At 52.0% G+C, this 14,346-nt stretch overlaps 1 protein-coding gene across 8 annotated transcripts in view; it reads right to left on the bottom strand.

The window, feature by feature from the left end:
• The window catches only part of ACOX3 (acyl-CoA oxidase 3, pristanoyl), a 54,954-nt gene extending 41,929 nt beyond the window's left edge, over window positions 1-13,025 (bottom strand). For 4 of the 8 annotated variants that reach the window (XM_032254050.1, XM_032254051.1, XM_032254052.1 and 1 more), the window contains exons 1-6: window positions 13,007-13,025; window positions 6,542-6,699; window positions 5,931-6,164; window positions 4,922-4,996; window positions 4,362-4,451; window positions 373-516 (exon numbers count right to left, since the gene is read on the bottom strand). In XM_032254050.1, the coding sequence (XP_032109941.1) occupies window positions 373-516; window positions 4,362-4,451; window positions 4,922-4,996; window positions 5,931-6,164; window positions 6,542-6,685 (687 nt within the window). In that variant the 5' untranslated portion in view covers window positions 6,686-6,699; window positions 13,007-13,025. Of the gene's footprint in view, window positions 1-372; window positions 517-4,361; window positions 4,452-4,921; window positions 4,997-5,930; window positions 6,165-6,541; window positions 6,700-12,875 lie in introns of all 8 variants that reach the window. The other 4 variants (XM_032254046.1, XM_032254049.1, XM_032254047.1 and 1 more) reach the window with 3 other exon arrangements.
• Window positions 13,026-14,346: the final 1,321 nt, after the last annotated feature.

Below are 14,346 nucleotides of genomic sequence, written 5' to 3'. Positions count from 1 at the left end.
GTCTGCACTGTGGGTGGGGCTGTCTGCACTGGGTGGGGATGTCTGTGCACTATGAGTGGGTCTGTCTGTGCACTGTGGGTGGGGCTGTCTGCACTGTGGGCAGAGCTGTCTGTACTGTGGGCGGGGCTGTCTGTGCACTATGGGCAGGCTGTCTGCACTGGGTGGGGCTGTCTATGCACTGTGGGTGGGGCTGTCTGCACTGTGGGCAGGGCTGTGAGATGCACTGTGGGGTGCTCTTGGCAGTGTCCCTGGTCCACTCACCAGATGCCAGAAGTGTCCCCCACCCTAGTTGTGACAAAAATGACTCCAGACGTTCCCAGTACCTCCTGCGGGTAAACACTGTCCCCACTGAGGGCCCCACCAGTGTCCTACCTGTATGATAAAGGCATGCAGCCCGTGGCACTGGCCCCCCGGCACGTACAGCTGAGCAAACACCACCGCGTGAGTGGCTGTCTTGCCCATGTTGCCAATCCAAAACTTGGCAGCTTCGAAATCAGGGGAATGTATGATGAATTCCTGCACAAGGAAAAAGGTGAGTTATCATTACCAACTGAAGAACATGCAGAATTGGTGCTTTTCCTTTTAGACTGGTTCCATTTTCTATGTTCAAAATCTCTGAGGCAAGAGTCCAAACTGATTGCACACTTCAGTTCCTGTATGGCACAGGCAGGCCTATTTTTTAAACAGGGCCTATCCCTGGGCCTTATAACTTAAAGAGCCTTCAGATGCAAAATTTTCCGTAGGCTGGCAAATGCTTCAGGGGAGTGTCCATTATCATGAACAGTCTTCTGTCCCTGACCATGCCCTGTAGGTGGAAACCCTGCTCTACTATCCGCCCAGTCCTTTCCCGACCTCTAATTCACAACCCACTGCTGCCCTCTTGCTGTCTCTCCCATCCACAGCTCCATGACTGACAGTTAAGATGCCAAACACCCAGAGCACAAGGCAGCCGCTCAGAACATTGGGAGGAAGGAATGAACGCATGCATGAACTAGCGGATAAGCTGTGGCATCACGGGGTTCATTGTGTGGCTAGAAGGGTGTGGACAGAAACCCCAGAAACACGGCGGGTGCTGCATGGGTCAGGAGCGAAGAGCAGGCGGGAAAGGGCAGGAGCTGGGCTGCTGGGCTGGGCCTGCCTGAGGGGCGTCTGCTGGGAGGCCTGTGAGTAGGGCTGGGAGGCAGGATGCGGACCAGCAGGACTGTGTAACATGGCTGGGATTTGCAAGGGGACAAAGACGAGCACCTTCAGGCAGACAGCCCGCAGGTGGCCCATCAAGCCCTGGGCCGCCTCGGGAGACAGTGATCCCCAGCCTCCACGCAGGGCTGGCCAGTCAGTGCCAGGGGCTGGCTGTCGGGGTAAGTTTGGCTCTGGTTCCCGACCCTGCAGGGTGGGAAGCTACAAAACAACACGCCAGGGAGGGCTTCCTTCTGTCTGGCCAGTGGGATTTTGTAAACTGAGAGTAGTGAATTCTTCAGATGCTGAAGTTTCACTGAGAAGTGGCAGGTGGCTCTCTTCTCTCAGGGACCACCAGCTCATCACCTGCCAGGGTGAGGGGGCTCCCAGTCTCAGCCAGGCTCTCCCCACTCACTCTTCAGCACGTAGCAGTTTCAGTACCTCCAGCCGTCACTCATTCTCTGCAGTGCAGACGTGCATGCTCACAACACCAGCCCAAGCCAGATCGTCAGGGCCTGCGCTGCTCTGCACCGATCTTCCTCACCGTCTCAGCTGTCTGCCTGCCTCCGGGTGCCCCGTCATGCTGGCCTTGCTCTCTGGGGGGCCTCCAGGGTGCCCAGCACACCTCACTTCTCCCATTGGTGTCTGCGTCCGCCCCCCCCCCCGGCCCCTGCCACAACTTCAGGACAGCAGAGACCGGTCTGCTGTGCTCACTGCTTCCTGCCCAGCCTCAGAAAGCTGTGCCTCACACACAGCAGGTACCCAGCAATGCCTGCTGTCCAAGGATCCCAGGCACCCCAACTCCATGGATCTGATGCCATGCTCTGACCTCCGCTCAGGGCTCGAAAGCCAGGAGGAAGGAGGTGGAAAAAGGAACTGCTCCTCTGATGCCCCGAGGAGCATCCAAGGCCACCTGGGTGCTGTCCTCTGTCTGCTTATCAGAAAGGGTCCCCACCTCCCGGCACTGCAGGCCACAGGCACAGAGGGCAGTGGGAGGAGAGGCAGCCATGGTGCCAGAAAGACCTGGGTTCAGATAAAGACCTGTGTGGGTAACCCCCCATATAGGCACTGAGGACTGAGAGCTAAGCAGAACCCTGGCACAGTTAGGGCTTGAGGAATATCTCACTTTATGCTGTTACTACTCAGCTATTTCTTTTTATATAATCCTTTACATAATCATATATTAGTTTATAGAATCAGGACTTGAAGAATCCCTTTATATAATCCTCTATATATAATCATATAATAGTTGATAGTATGAGAGCCTAAAGAATATTTCCCTACATATACACCTATAATTATATCTTAGTTCATAACCGGAGGAATGCATAGATTGGACACACTACAGAGCATGAATTAAGGAATAAGCAGCTTATAATCGGAGGAATGCCTGGAGCGGACACAGTGCAGAGCATGATTTAAGGGAAAACAGTTACACCAGGACAAGAATCCATGGCCCAGGCGGCAGCGTTCAGTATCGTAAAGATACCCGCTGGATGGCAGGCTTGGGGCGAGAGCCACTCCTCCTGATCAAGGAGTTGTAGGACCTTGCTCCCGTTCTTGTGGAAGGCCGCCCTCAGAACGGCAATCCACCTTGGTGACTATGACCTTTATCAGCTCTTGCTACTGTGCTACTTGAAAAGCATCTTCCCATAGAATCCACTGGAAGCTGCCAGAAGGTGGCGGTAACCTTGACAGCTCTGTCACTGCTGTGTGACTTAAAGCATCCTCCCATAAATCTTCTTAGAAGTAGTTTTCCATAGACAGAAGTATCGCACACTGCACCCTCTTCACCTCGCACGGCCCACCTTCAAGCCTCGGTGACCTAATGGGGGTGGACCCTATGTTTTATTGCTCATGACCCTATCACTATCCTTAAAGATGATTTCACTCACTGCCCTGCCCCCTAACCTATACACAATAAATACTCATGCTTCCGGACATGCAGGGCCTCGCCAGCCTTGCCTCGCCGGCCTTGCCTGACTGCTTATAGGTGGCGTGGCCCCCCGAGCCCAGCTGCATTTTCTTTGTACTTCTGTGTCCTGTCTCTTTATTTCTCGGATCCTGCACCTTAGCACAGCATAAAGCTCACCCCACAACCCTGTGGGGCACTCAGCCCTACATCTGGCTCCCGACGTGCCCTACAGACCTGGCTTAAAAAAAAAAATCCCAAGAGAGCCTCATGCCCCACTCTGAGCAGGCGCCTTGGCCTCACTCCCAAAGCCCCACAGCAGGAGTGCGCCGTGCAAGGACCACCTCTCATCCCTGCCCTGGCCGGGGTCCGCCTGGGTTCATTATTGGGCTCTTCCACGCGGTACCCCAGGCAGAGTCCACATTCAGCCCATGCTGTGGAATGAATGGGTGGATGAGCCTTGAGCACACCCACAGGTGTAGAGCTTTACTTCCTGCCTCACCACGCTCCTCTCCATGACCACTGCCAAAGGGGCAGGGTGGAAGGTGGGTGAGGAAGGACTGGCAAGGGACCTGGGCCTCAGGGACAAGTGGAGGCCAAGGAGAGTGACGTGGTGGCAGGGGGGCAGGAGCAGGGGATCAAAGCAAGGCGGTGGGGGCCCTCCCCAACTGCCCTCCTTGCCCTGGTCCCTTCACAGTACTGACAGCCCTGGGACATCCATCTGTGGCCCGTCTCCCTCACCACGCCGGAAGCTCCCAACAGCGCCTGCCCCAGGCAGCAGTCACAATGCAGGTCCCAGAGAGATCAAGAGGATGGCGAAGGCCGAGCCAGACCATGATGGCAGGAATGGACAAGGCAGGCTGTTCACAGAGCGACAGCCACAAAGGGCAGACGGCAGGGAGCGAGAGTCTCCACAGGGGCCCCCTGCAGAAACCACGGGTGACATGAATGGTTTATGAATCCACTACAATAGGCCGCCAGGTAAACAAGGCAATCAACTTTACAGAACGAGGGCTTCCCCACTGCACTCAAAGGACACACGAATCCAAACCATCATGAGTTCCCCATCAAGTCACGGCAGGCACAGGTTTGGCCCTCCCATGCCTGGTCTCCCAAGCCCCGCTTTTCAGCGTCGTGAATCTGCGTGGATTCCTACGCTGTGCATGTGGACCGGCCTCTTGGTTTAGTTATTTTCTTATTCCTGGCAGCTGCATTTGCACTCATGAGGTTTCATACGCTCTACACCCTGGGACCGAGGGAAGGGAGCACCTACCTCAGTGGCAGGGTTGTAGTGGGCAGTCGTGCGGATGGCCTTGGCGTTACTGCCGTGGCTTAATTCGGTCAGAGCAAAACATCCGAAGATCTAAACGTCAAAGCACAAAATGATGGAAAGCACGAAAAGTTTTTTGTGCACATTCCCGGGCGACCCTGCTGCCATCTTTTCTTCAAGGACGAACCGTGGATCAAAATCCCAAACTTCCAGCTACCCAGCTAGTGACTTGACTGAGTCATTCTGCCAGGCGTGGCTGGTCACCACAGCGGGCTAACCCGAGCTGGCCGCAGCCATGCCAAGCCAGCAAGGCGGCGGGAACTGCTCGTCAGGAGAAGACAGTGGAAGCCCTGGACAGGTGGGCTGGTGCCAGCAAGCCGATGGCGCCTGTGCTTGCTAAAGAGCGTGCGTGCTAGCTATCTGGTGAGACGCCTGCAAACACTGGGAAACAAGAAGAGTGTGGGACCCCCGGGGACCCCTCCTGCGATCTTCCCTTTTCACAAATCTCTACAGAGACGGGGCAAGAGAACTGGGCTCGTGACTCACCAGGAGCCGGAACTTACCTCCATACTGAAGATCTTTTGAATGTAGGCAAAGTGTCTTTCAGAACCAGAACTGAACACCGCCGATCCAAAAACCTGAAAGTATAACATCGTCCGCTGAACACGGGCAGGTGAGAAGAGAACTGCTCTTGTGGAATCCCATGCCCACGCCAGCTCCCCACCACGCTGAGCTTCCCCGAGGTGGAGGATGAAGCTCCGGGAGGTTAGCCAGCAGCCCGACACCAGAGGCTAGGGTCTCCCCACACGTGACTGCCCCAGGGCTCCGAGTTCCTGTGAGCAGTAAGACCTGCGTCCCGGCTGGGCATGGTGGCTGACGCCTGTAATCCAAACACTTTGGAGGCCAAGGCGGGCGGATCACCTGAGGTCGGGAGCTCAAGACCAGCCTGACCAACATGGTGAAACCCCATCTTTAAAAAAGAAAAAAAAAAAAAAGACCTGCTTGCCTGTGCGAAGCAGTCCGCATAAGTCACACAGAATCCCCTGGGACTTAAGATGAGTGCAAGGAGTCCTGAGGGTCTGAGGGCAGCGGCGACAGGACAGGAAGGTGTGTGGAGAGCAGAGCCCACCGGCCCATCAGACCGTGCAGGCACAGAAGGGCAAGGCCACCGTGCCCAAGCCCAGCTCTGCTGGTATGTTCCAAAGGCAGGAAAACACAGGTTTCTCCTTTTGGCCTATTTTTTTTTAATCATTTATCTCTTTTTCTGTATGAAGAAAAAAAAAGTCCACCAGTGCCTCCTCTGATGGGACTTGAAGCTTCACCATACTATTTTATTTGAGGACTTAGTGTGTAAATTTGCAAATACGTGATGGCGGATGCACTGTAAAAGAATAATGAAAAAGGAGACTAAGAAATTTTTTAAGAACATTTAAAAAGAGAATTTCAAAAATTTGCAAATATAGCTGGAAAAACTGGTTTCTCTGCCTTCTGGTTGGCCCTGGGCCCGGCCTCCCTCCAGGCTCCGCGCAGCGGGAAAGCTCCGTGGCCCTCTCCCCTCAGCCACGCGCTCACCAAGGTATGAAGGAGGTACTTGGCAGCCAGGGACCAGTCATACATCCCCAGGCACTGAGTCAAGGTGGAGACTTTCAGCGGGTTCTCGAACATGCCTCCCACACTGAGGAAGTCATACTCGAAGATCCGCTTGCATCGGAGGAAGTTCAGCTCACGGTACTTCTCCAAGGACAGATGGGCTCCAGGGGAACGGGCGAAAAGAGGGTCATTCTCAAGAGCTGAGTAGATGGTTTTCTGAAAACGCAGGAGACAGAGATGGCGCATTTGGAGGCAAAGATGGAATCTCCACGTGCTCTTATAAAGTTTTTCTCCAGGCCACAGGCTTCATAGGACATAATCTGACCCAGAGACACCCAGACAGAAATATGAATGTCCTCCCCAACGGATGAGAGGGCTGGAGGCTTAGGAAGCATCAACAGTCCATGCTCACTGGCAGACTCCTCCTCAATTCCCTGAGGCCTGCCCTGGTGTGCAAGGAGGAGACAGCCCGTGCTGCGCGGGGTGAGCCTCACCCGGCAGAGGAGGAGCTCAGAAGCCAGAAACCCCACTTTGCCAATGAACTGAGACCCCACTGGGAAACCGGCCGAGCCGCGTGCACCTGTACACCTCACCTTAAAGCGGAGCATGTCCTCGCCTTCCGCGAACAGCGCCAGCTCCTTCCAGCTGAAGGACGCTCTTGCTCGATAGGTGTCGAGGGGTCCCCTGGGAAATTCTGGGAGCAGGGCTGCGTCACGTCCTTCCCCGGGGGGCGCCATCGCGTGACGACAGTCTGCACAAAACATACGACCTGAACCTTTGCGCTGCCGTCTATGGATCCAAGTCATCCCCACCAACAGGCGCGCCAGCAACACCTTACAAATCAGGGAAAAGCAAACTCCAATTCCAAAAGGGCGGCAAAGAGAATCACCCTGTGAAGAGCTAGCATCATTTTCCCAAAAGAAAAGGTGAGGAGAAATCCCCTCATCCACTGCTTAGCACAGACGCCAAGAAGGCAGCAGAGAGCCAGGCGCAGTCTGGGGGTCAGCAGGCACACAGTGCAGAGGGTTCGTTGGAGGCCTTGTTCTCTGTCGCCACAGCCTTGCTTGAGAGCACCCTGCCCTCTTGGGGGCACCTGGACATCCAGACCCATCCCCAAGGCTCACTAAACCCAGGGTCAGGAAGCATTACCTTCTGGAATCCAGCCAGCGCCAGCCAGTCCACTCTGGCCACACACGATGGCACCTCACATCCCCACCCACCGCCGGTCCACCTGGACATCTGATCGCAGGCTTCTACACTGGTTTCTCCTCAACGTATAGACACCTAGCTTCCCACTAACACAGCTGGCCTCCCAAAACTCAGCTCTCTTCAAGAAAGAACTGTTCTGGAATTTTCTGGATAGACTGGGTACTTTTCCCAGCGGCTTGGCTGGTGAACCCCGGCCTGCCTGAGTCCTGGGTGCGGGCCCCCCAGCTGAGCTCTTTCAGGCCTAGAGGAAAGAGAAACTTTTGAGTCCGTTGAATTGAACCGGGAAACAGTCTGCGGTGCTGGAGCCTGAGTCTGATTGCTCGGGATGCCGACTGCCCAGGATGCTGACTGCCCTCTGTGCTGGGGTGGGAACCGCAGGTCTGAGCACCTGCTGGTGGGCGGGGGCAGGAACCCTGCCCTCTATAGTTGTATCTTATTTTGTCCTCCCAACAGCTGTGAGCCAAGTACTATGAGCCCCCACCCCCACCCAAAGATGGAGAAACAGAAGCTCAGAGAAGCTGTCTTTCCAAACCCCCTCCGCTGAGAAGTGGGGAGAGGAGCTCCAAGCCCAGCAATGTCTAATCTCAGAGTCACGCCTTTCCAGTACCACTTAGACACTGGAAAGGAAGCACAAAGTACACTTCAATTATTTCCTTCCTTCTTTAAGTAGATGGAAAAAAATAATAAAAGATTAGAGCCACTGTGAATGGACTAGAAGAGAGAAAAAAATCAAGAAAAGTTAAAGTTGGTTCTTTGCAAAGACTGACACAACTGGCAAACATCTAGCTAGAGTGACCGATTAAAAGGGAGAAACCACAAATTCCTCATTGGGAATCAAAGACGGGACATTATCACTGATCTTAAAGAAATAAAAAGGATTTTAAGGGAATATTGTGAACCACAGTACGCCAGCAAATTACACGAAATGGTCAGATTCCTAGGAAGACACAGCCACCAAAACTGCCTCAAGAGAAACTGAAAGTCAGAACAGATCTATAATGACTGAAGAGACTGAATCAGCGATCAATAAACTGTCCATGAAGGAAAACCAGAGGGTTTCAATTGTGAATTCTGTCCAACATTTAAAGAAGAATATCAGTTATTCAAGCTCTTACCAAAAGCAGAAAAACACACTTCCCAGCTCACTCTACGAGGCCAGTATTGCCTTGACACCCAAACCAGACAAAGACATCACAAGAAAGCTAGGGAAGAGCATCTCTTGTGATGCAGATGCAAAACACGAATGAAATTTTGCAAACCGAATCCGGCAACATATTAAAAAAAAGATTATATATAATGACAAAGTGGGATTTATCCTGGGAATGCATGGTGATTCAACATTTGAAAATCGATTAATCTAAGACACCATACCAATAGGAAAAAGATACATGAAAACTATATAATTTCGCCAATAGAGAGAGAAAAAACATTTGACAAAATCCAACCCTCTGTCATGATAAAAACTCTCAACAAACTCAGAACTGAAGGGACCTTCATCACCCCCGTAAAGGGCATCTACAAAAACCCACAGTGATCATCACGCTTAAATACAAAAGGCTGGATCTCTTTCCGCAAAGATCAGTAATAAGACAAGGATGCGCACTCTGCCTCGTCCTTGCGGTGTTGTTGTTGTTGGTTTTGTTTTATTGAGACAGAGGCTCACTTTGTCCTTCAGGCGAGGGCACAATCTCGGTGGTACAGTCCCGACTCACTGCAACCTCTGCCTCCCGGGTTCAAGCGATTCTCCTGCCTCAGCTTCCCAAGTAGCTGGGATTACAGGCATGCACCAACACACCCGGCTGATTTTTGTATTTTTAGTAGAGACAGGGTTTTGCCATATTGGCCAGGCTGGTCTCGAACCCCTGACATCAAGTGATCTGCCCACCTCAACCTCCCAAAGTGCTGGGATTACAGGCGTGAGCCACCACACCCAGCTAACTCTACCTCTTCTATTCAACATTGTACTGGGGGTTCTAGCCAGGGCAGTTACACACACACAAACACACACACACACACGCGCACACACACACAAAAGGCATCCTGACTAGAAAACTATTTCTATTTGCAAATGACATGATCTTGTATATCCTAAGAAAATCCTAAGGAATCCATCAAAAAACTATTAGAACTAATAAATTAGTTCAGTGAGTCAGCAAGGTACAAGATAACACACAAAACTCAATTGTATTTCCATACACGGGCAATGAACAACTCAAAAATGAAATGGAGAAAACAATTCCACTGGCAACAGCATCAAAAAATTAAAACATTTAGAAATAAATTCCACAAAAGAACTATAAGACTTACACTCTGAAAGCTAAAAAAAAAAAAAAAAAAAAGTTGAAAGAAATTAAATATCTAAATGTAAACACAGAAAGACATCCATATTGATGATCAGAAGATTTAGTATTATTAAAATAGCAGTACTCAGATTGAATGGAATTCCAGTCAAAATCCCAGCTGGTTTTTTTTTTTCAAAAATTGAAAAACTGATCCTAATATTCATACGGCAATTGAAGGAGCTCAGAATACACAAAACACTCTTGAAAAAGAACAAAGTTGGAAGGTTCACACTTCCTGATTTCAAAAGTCACTACAAAGTTACAGTAAAAAGACATGATGGTGCCAACATAAAAACAGACACATTCAGATCATTGGACTAGAAATGCGAATCCAGCAATAAAGCCTCACATGTAGGACAAGGGTGCAAGATAACTCAGTGGAGAAAGAAGAGCCTTCCCAACAAATGGTGTTGGTTGGGGCAGCTGTATATCCACATGCATATGAATGGAGTTGGACTGCGTTTACACACACACACACACACGCTCAAAACAGGTCACAGACCTAAATGTAAGAGGTAAAACTATAATACCCAGAAGAAAATATGGGAGTAAATCTTTGTAATCTTAGTTTAGGCAAATCCTTCTTGATATGATATCAAAAGCATAGGTACAAAGGACACTATCAAGAATCTTAAGACTTAGGCCAGGCGCGGTGGCTCACACCTCTAACCCCAGTACTTTAAGAGGCCTAGGCACGTGGATCACCTGAGATCAGGAGTTCAAGACCAGCTTCGCAAACATGGTAAAACCCCATATCTGCTAAAAATACAAAATTACCCAGGCAGGGTGGTGCATGCCTATGATCCCAGCTACTTGGGAGCCTGAGGCAGGAGAACAGCATGAACCCAGGGGGCGTAAGTTGCAGTAAGCCAAGACTGCACACTGCACTGCAGCCTAGGTGACAGAGTGAGACTCCATCTCAACATAAATAAATAAATCTTAAGAATAGTAAAAAGACAAATAACCCAATTAAAAAATGGGCAAAGGGTTCAAACGTACATTTCTCCAAAGACATACAAATGGCCAAAAAAACACGGGAAAGGCCAGGCACGGTGGCAGACGCCTGTAATTCCAGCACTTTGGGAGGCCAAGACGGGCGGATCACCTGAGGTCAGGAGTTTGAGACCAGCCTGGCCAACATGATGAAACCCCATCTCTACTAAAAATACAAAAATTAGCTGGGCATGGTGGCAGGCGCCTGTAATCCCAGCTACTCGGGAGGCTGAGACAGGAGAAACGCTTGAACCCAGTAGGCGGAGGCTGCAGTGAGCCGAGATCGTGCCATTGTACTCCAGCCTGGGCAACGAGAGAGAAACTCCATCTCAGAGAAAAAACAAACACACACAGGAAAATACGGTTAACATCATTAGCCATCAGGGAAATGCAAACCAAAAACCCAATGAGAGACCACTTCATATCCGCTAGGATGGCAATGAGCCAAAAGATATTAAAAGCCGGCTATAGTGGTACATGCCTGTAGTCCCAGCTACTCTGGGGAGGCTGAGGCAGGAGAACAGCTTGAGCCCAGGAGTTTGAGACCAGCCTGGGCTGAGGAAGAAGATCCAGGCATCTGGGATTCCCTCCCGCTCTGTCATCCCCTGTGCATCAATAGAAGAGAGAGCAGGCCAGCTGGTGCCTCCTGAATCTCCTTCCTGCAAATAACAGGCTTGGTCTCGGGGAAATTCTCTGAAAGGCACTATTTTTACTTAAAACAAGATCAAACCAAAACCTTTTCACATGTGAGTCCTAAAGCTGTAAACCGGGACCCTTTCATATGTGATTCCTAAAACTGTAAACAGAGACCTTTTCATATGTGAGTCCTAAAACTATAAACCGGAACCCTTTCATATGTGATTCCTGAAGTTGTAAACTGAAACTCTTTTCACATGTGATTTCTAAAGCTATAAACCGAAGATTCTTCCACGTGTAACATCTAAAGTATAAGCCTACATAAAGGCAGAACCTTCCTTTGTTAGGCGAGCTGAATTTGGACAAATCATTGCCTTAGCTCCCGGCTGCAATAAACTCTTTCCTCCTGTATTCGGTGTTCCAGAGATCCATTTCCCACAGCCGCTCCTGCTACAGGGTGCCACAGAAAGACCCTATTTCTCAAGAACACTGATAAGTAATCACAAGTATTGAGAGGATGAGGAGAAATCAGACTCTCACGCACTTCCAGTGAAAATGTAAAGTAAGCCAGCCATTCTGGAAAACGGTGCGGCAGTTCCACAAGCGATTAAACATACCGACGACATGACCCAGCAATTCCACTCTGAGGTATGTCCTCAATGTGTGGAGGGTCCCCAGTCCACATCTCCAGACTCATGAGCTTATTTGACAGTCAACTGCACACTCCCCACCTCTTACCTTCTGAAGATCTTCAAACTGAGTCCCAACACTGAATCCAGCCTCTCAGCCCTGACCTGCGGCCCACTTCCACACTGCCAGTGGCACAAGGATTACTCGAGCCACAAACCCCAATGTCATGCTGGAATTCCCCTCCCCCTCATTCGCCACAGCCCAGTAAACTACCAAGCCCACAGTGCATCTCTAACTCCTTACAGAATCTTCTCATTTCTCTCCACCCCATAATCCCTTCATAACAACCTCCAGTGACTGAGCTTGTACTGCGTGCAGGTGACTGTGTTAAGCAGCTACAGGACCTCAGTGGTGCCCACCAAGCCCAAGTACCATCAGTAGCCCCCTCTTCCAGGTGAGGAAACGGGAGCTTCTTAGAGAAACTGACCACAGCTGGCTCCAAATCCCCAGATCCTAACCAGTACCTATGGGCCCATGCCACTCAAAGTCACCAACCTTACAGCATTATGGTACAGCTTTTACACATAAGGCTTGTGAAGCCAGACTGGGTTCAAATCCCAACGTTACAGCTTCCTAGCTGGGCGACCTTCCCACGGTCTGTGCGCCTCGGGGGTGATAATACACTGACGCCTGGTCAGTGCCTAGGGACTACTGTCTGGGCTGCTGTCATCCAGATACGGTGACGCCTGGCTAGTGCACAGGGTCTAACGTCTAGGCTGCTGTCATCCACAGGAGACGCTCGCTTCAGATTCTGGCATGGAAGTGGGGACTTCAAGATCACTATTCCGGCAACAGCCACCTGCAGTCTTCTCTGCGGTGTGGATCACTCTCCCTTCCATGAACAGCTGCCCAGTGACCTCAGGGGACAACATGCAAAGTCCTCCAAACGCCCGGCACGCGGGCCACCGGCCTCCCGGCTCCTGCTCTGGGCAACCCCACCCCCGCCGCCCGCGAATCCGCACAGCCCAGGCGCCCCCGGGTCACGCGCGATGCCCCCCACCCCGCTCCCGCCCCGCCACCTCCACTTTACAGCCTGCCGGTCCCCGCGGCGCCACACCGCCCAACTCACGCAGCAGGCGCTCACGGGATGCCTGTCGGCCCGCCGCCGACCCGGGAGGGCGAGGACTAGCTGCCAGCTACGCCAAGCTATCCAGGCCCCGGCCGGCCGCCCGACCCGCGCCGCCCGACCCGCGCCGCCTCTGGGCCTCCTTCCGTCTCGTGGGCGGGGCCCGAGCCGGGGGCGCCCTGACGTCATCGCTCCGCGCCACCCCGGCCGTCCAGGAAACGTGGTCGAAGCTGCTGTCCGGGCCGGAGCCGGGAAGCTTGGCCCAGGCGCTCCCCGGCGCCCTCGGCTTCTCTGCCTTCAGGCCCAGCCTGTCTGACCGGCTCTGGCGAGTGGCTGCTCTCTCGGGGTGCCGTAGTTCTGAGATACAGTTCACACCGCGGCCCTTCCTGGGGCCCACTCCAAGGCTGCTGGATCAGGACCCCCAGGCTGGGGCCGGGCATTTTCGGATTTATCAGCAGGCCCTACGTGGTGGCTCACGCCTGTAATCCCAGCGCTTTCAGAGGCCGAGGCGGGAAGATCGCCTGAGGTCAGGAGTTCGAGAGCAGCCTGGGCAGCACAGCAAGACTCGGTGTGCCCAAGAGCCTGCTGAAGTTTGAGAATCATGGTTCTACGGAGTTCCTCAGAGAGCCCCTCGTGGAAGTGGGCCCTCGTTGCGCGGCTCAATTACCCACCCTTTACTTGCTTTTCTTTGTCCCACAGTTTCCACTTCCTCACTCCTGCACCCCGAGATCAGCTCCATAATCAATTACCTGCACCCAAATTCTTGTCTCAGGGTCTGTTTGGGGAGGTCTAATCTAAGACACACACCTATGAAATTTACAGAGACAGCATCAACTGGACTTAGCAATTCGCCATGTAAAGAATAAGGAAGAAGCAGGCGTTGTGCTCCGTGGTTCTCACCTGTAGTCCCAACTACTCGTGAGGCCGAGGGGGGACAATCACTTGAGCCAAGGAGTTTGAGTCTAGCTTGGGCAACATAGTGAGACTGTTTAAAAAAAAAAAAAGGCGGGGGGGTCAGGCGCGGTGGCTCAAACATGTAATCCCAGCACTTTGGGAGGCCAAGACCGGCAGATCACAAGGTCAGGAGTTCAAGACCTGCCTGACCAACTTGGTGAAACCCCGTCTCCACTAAAAATACAAAAATTAGCTGGGCATGGTGGTGCTTGCCTGTAATCCCAGCTACTCTGGAGGCTGAGGCAGAAGAATCACTTGAACCTGGGAGGCAGAGGTTGCAGTGAGCCGATATTGTGCCACTGCACTCCAGCCTGGGTGACAGAGCAAGACTCTGTCTAAAAAAAAAAAAGCGGGGGGGGGAAGCAGAACAAGGAAAAATATATCAGAAGGTTTGCTGTAGGGCCTAGCCCTACAGGGTCCTGTGAGCCCCTCTCTACATGTGTGGAGACGGGAAACTGTGGAAATAAAAGACCCAAGACACCAAGAAAAAGAAAATAGAGTTTGGGCC

Source organism: Sapajus apella, unplaced genomic scaffold (assembly GCF_009761245.1).
Source record: "Sapajus apella isolate SASKATOON/1434 unplaced genomic scaffold, GSC_monkey_1.0 scaffold85, whole genome shotgun sequence".
Taxonomy (NCBI): domain Eukaryota; kingdom Metazoa; phylum Chordata; class Mammalia; order Primates; family Cebidae; genus Sapajus; species Sapajus apella.
This window is presented reverse-complemented; position numbering and strand designations above follow the sequence as displayed.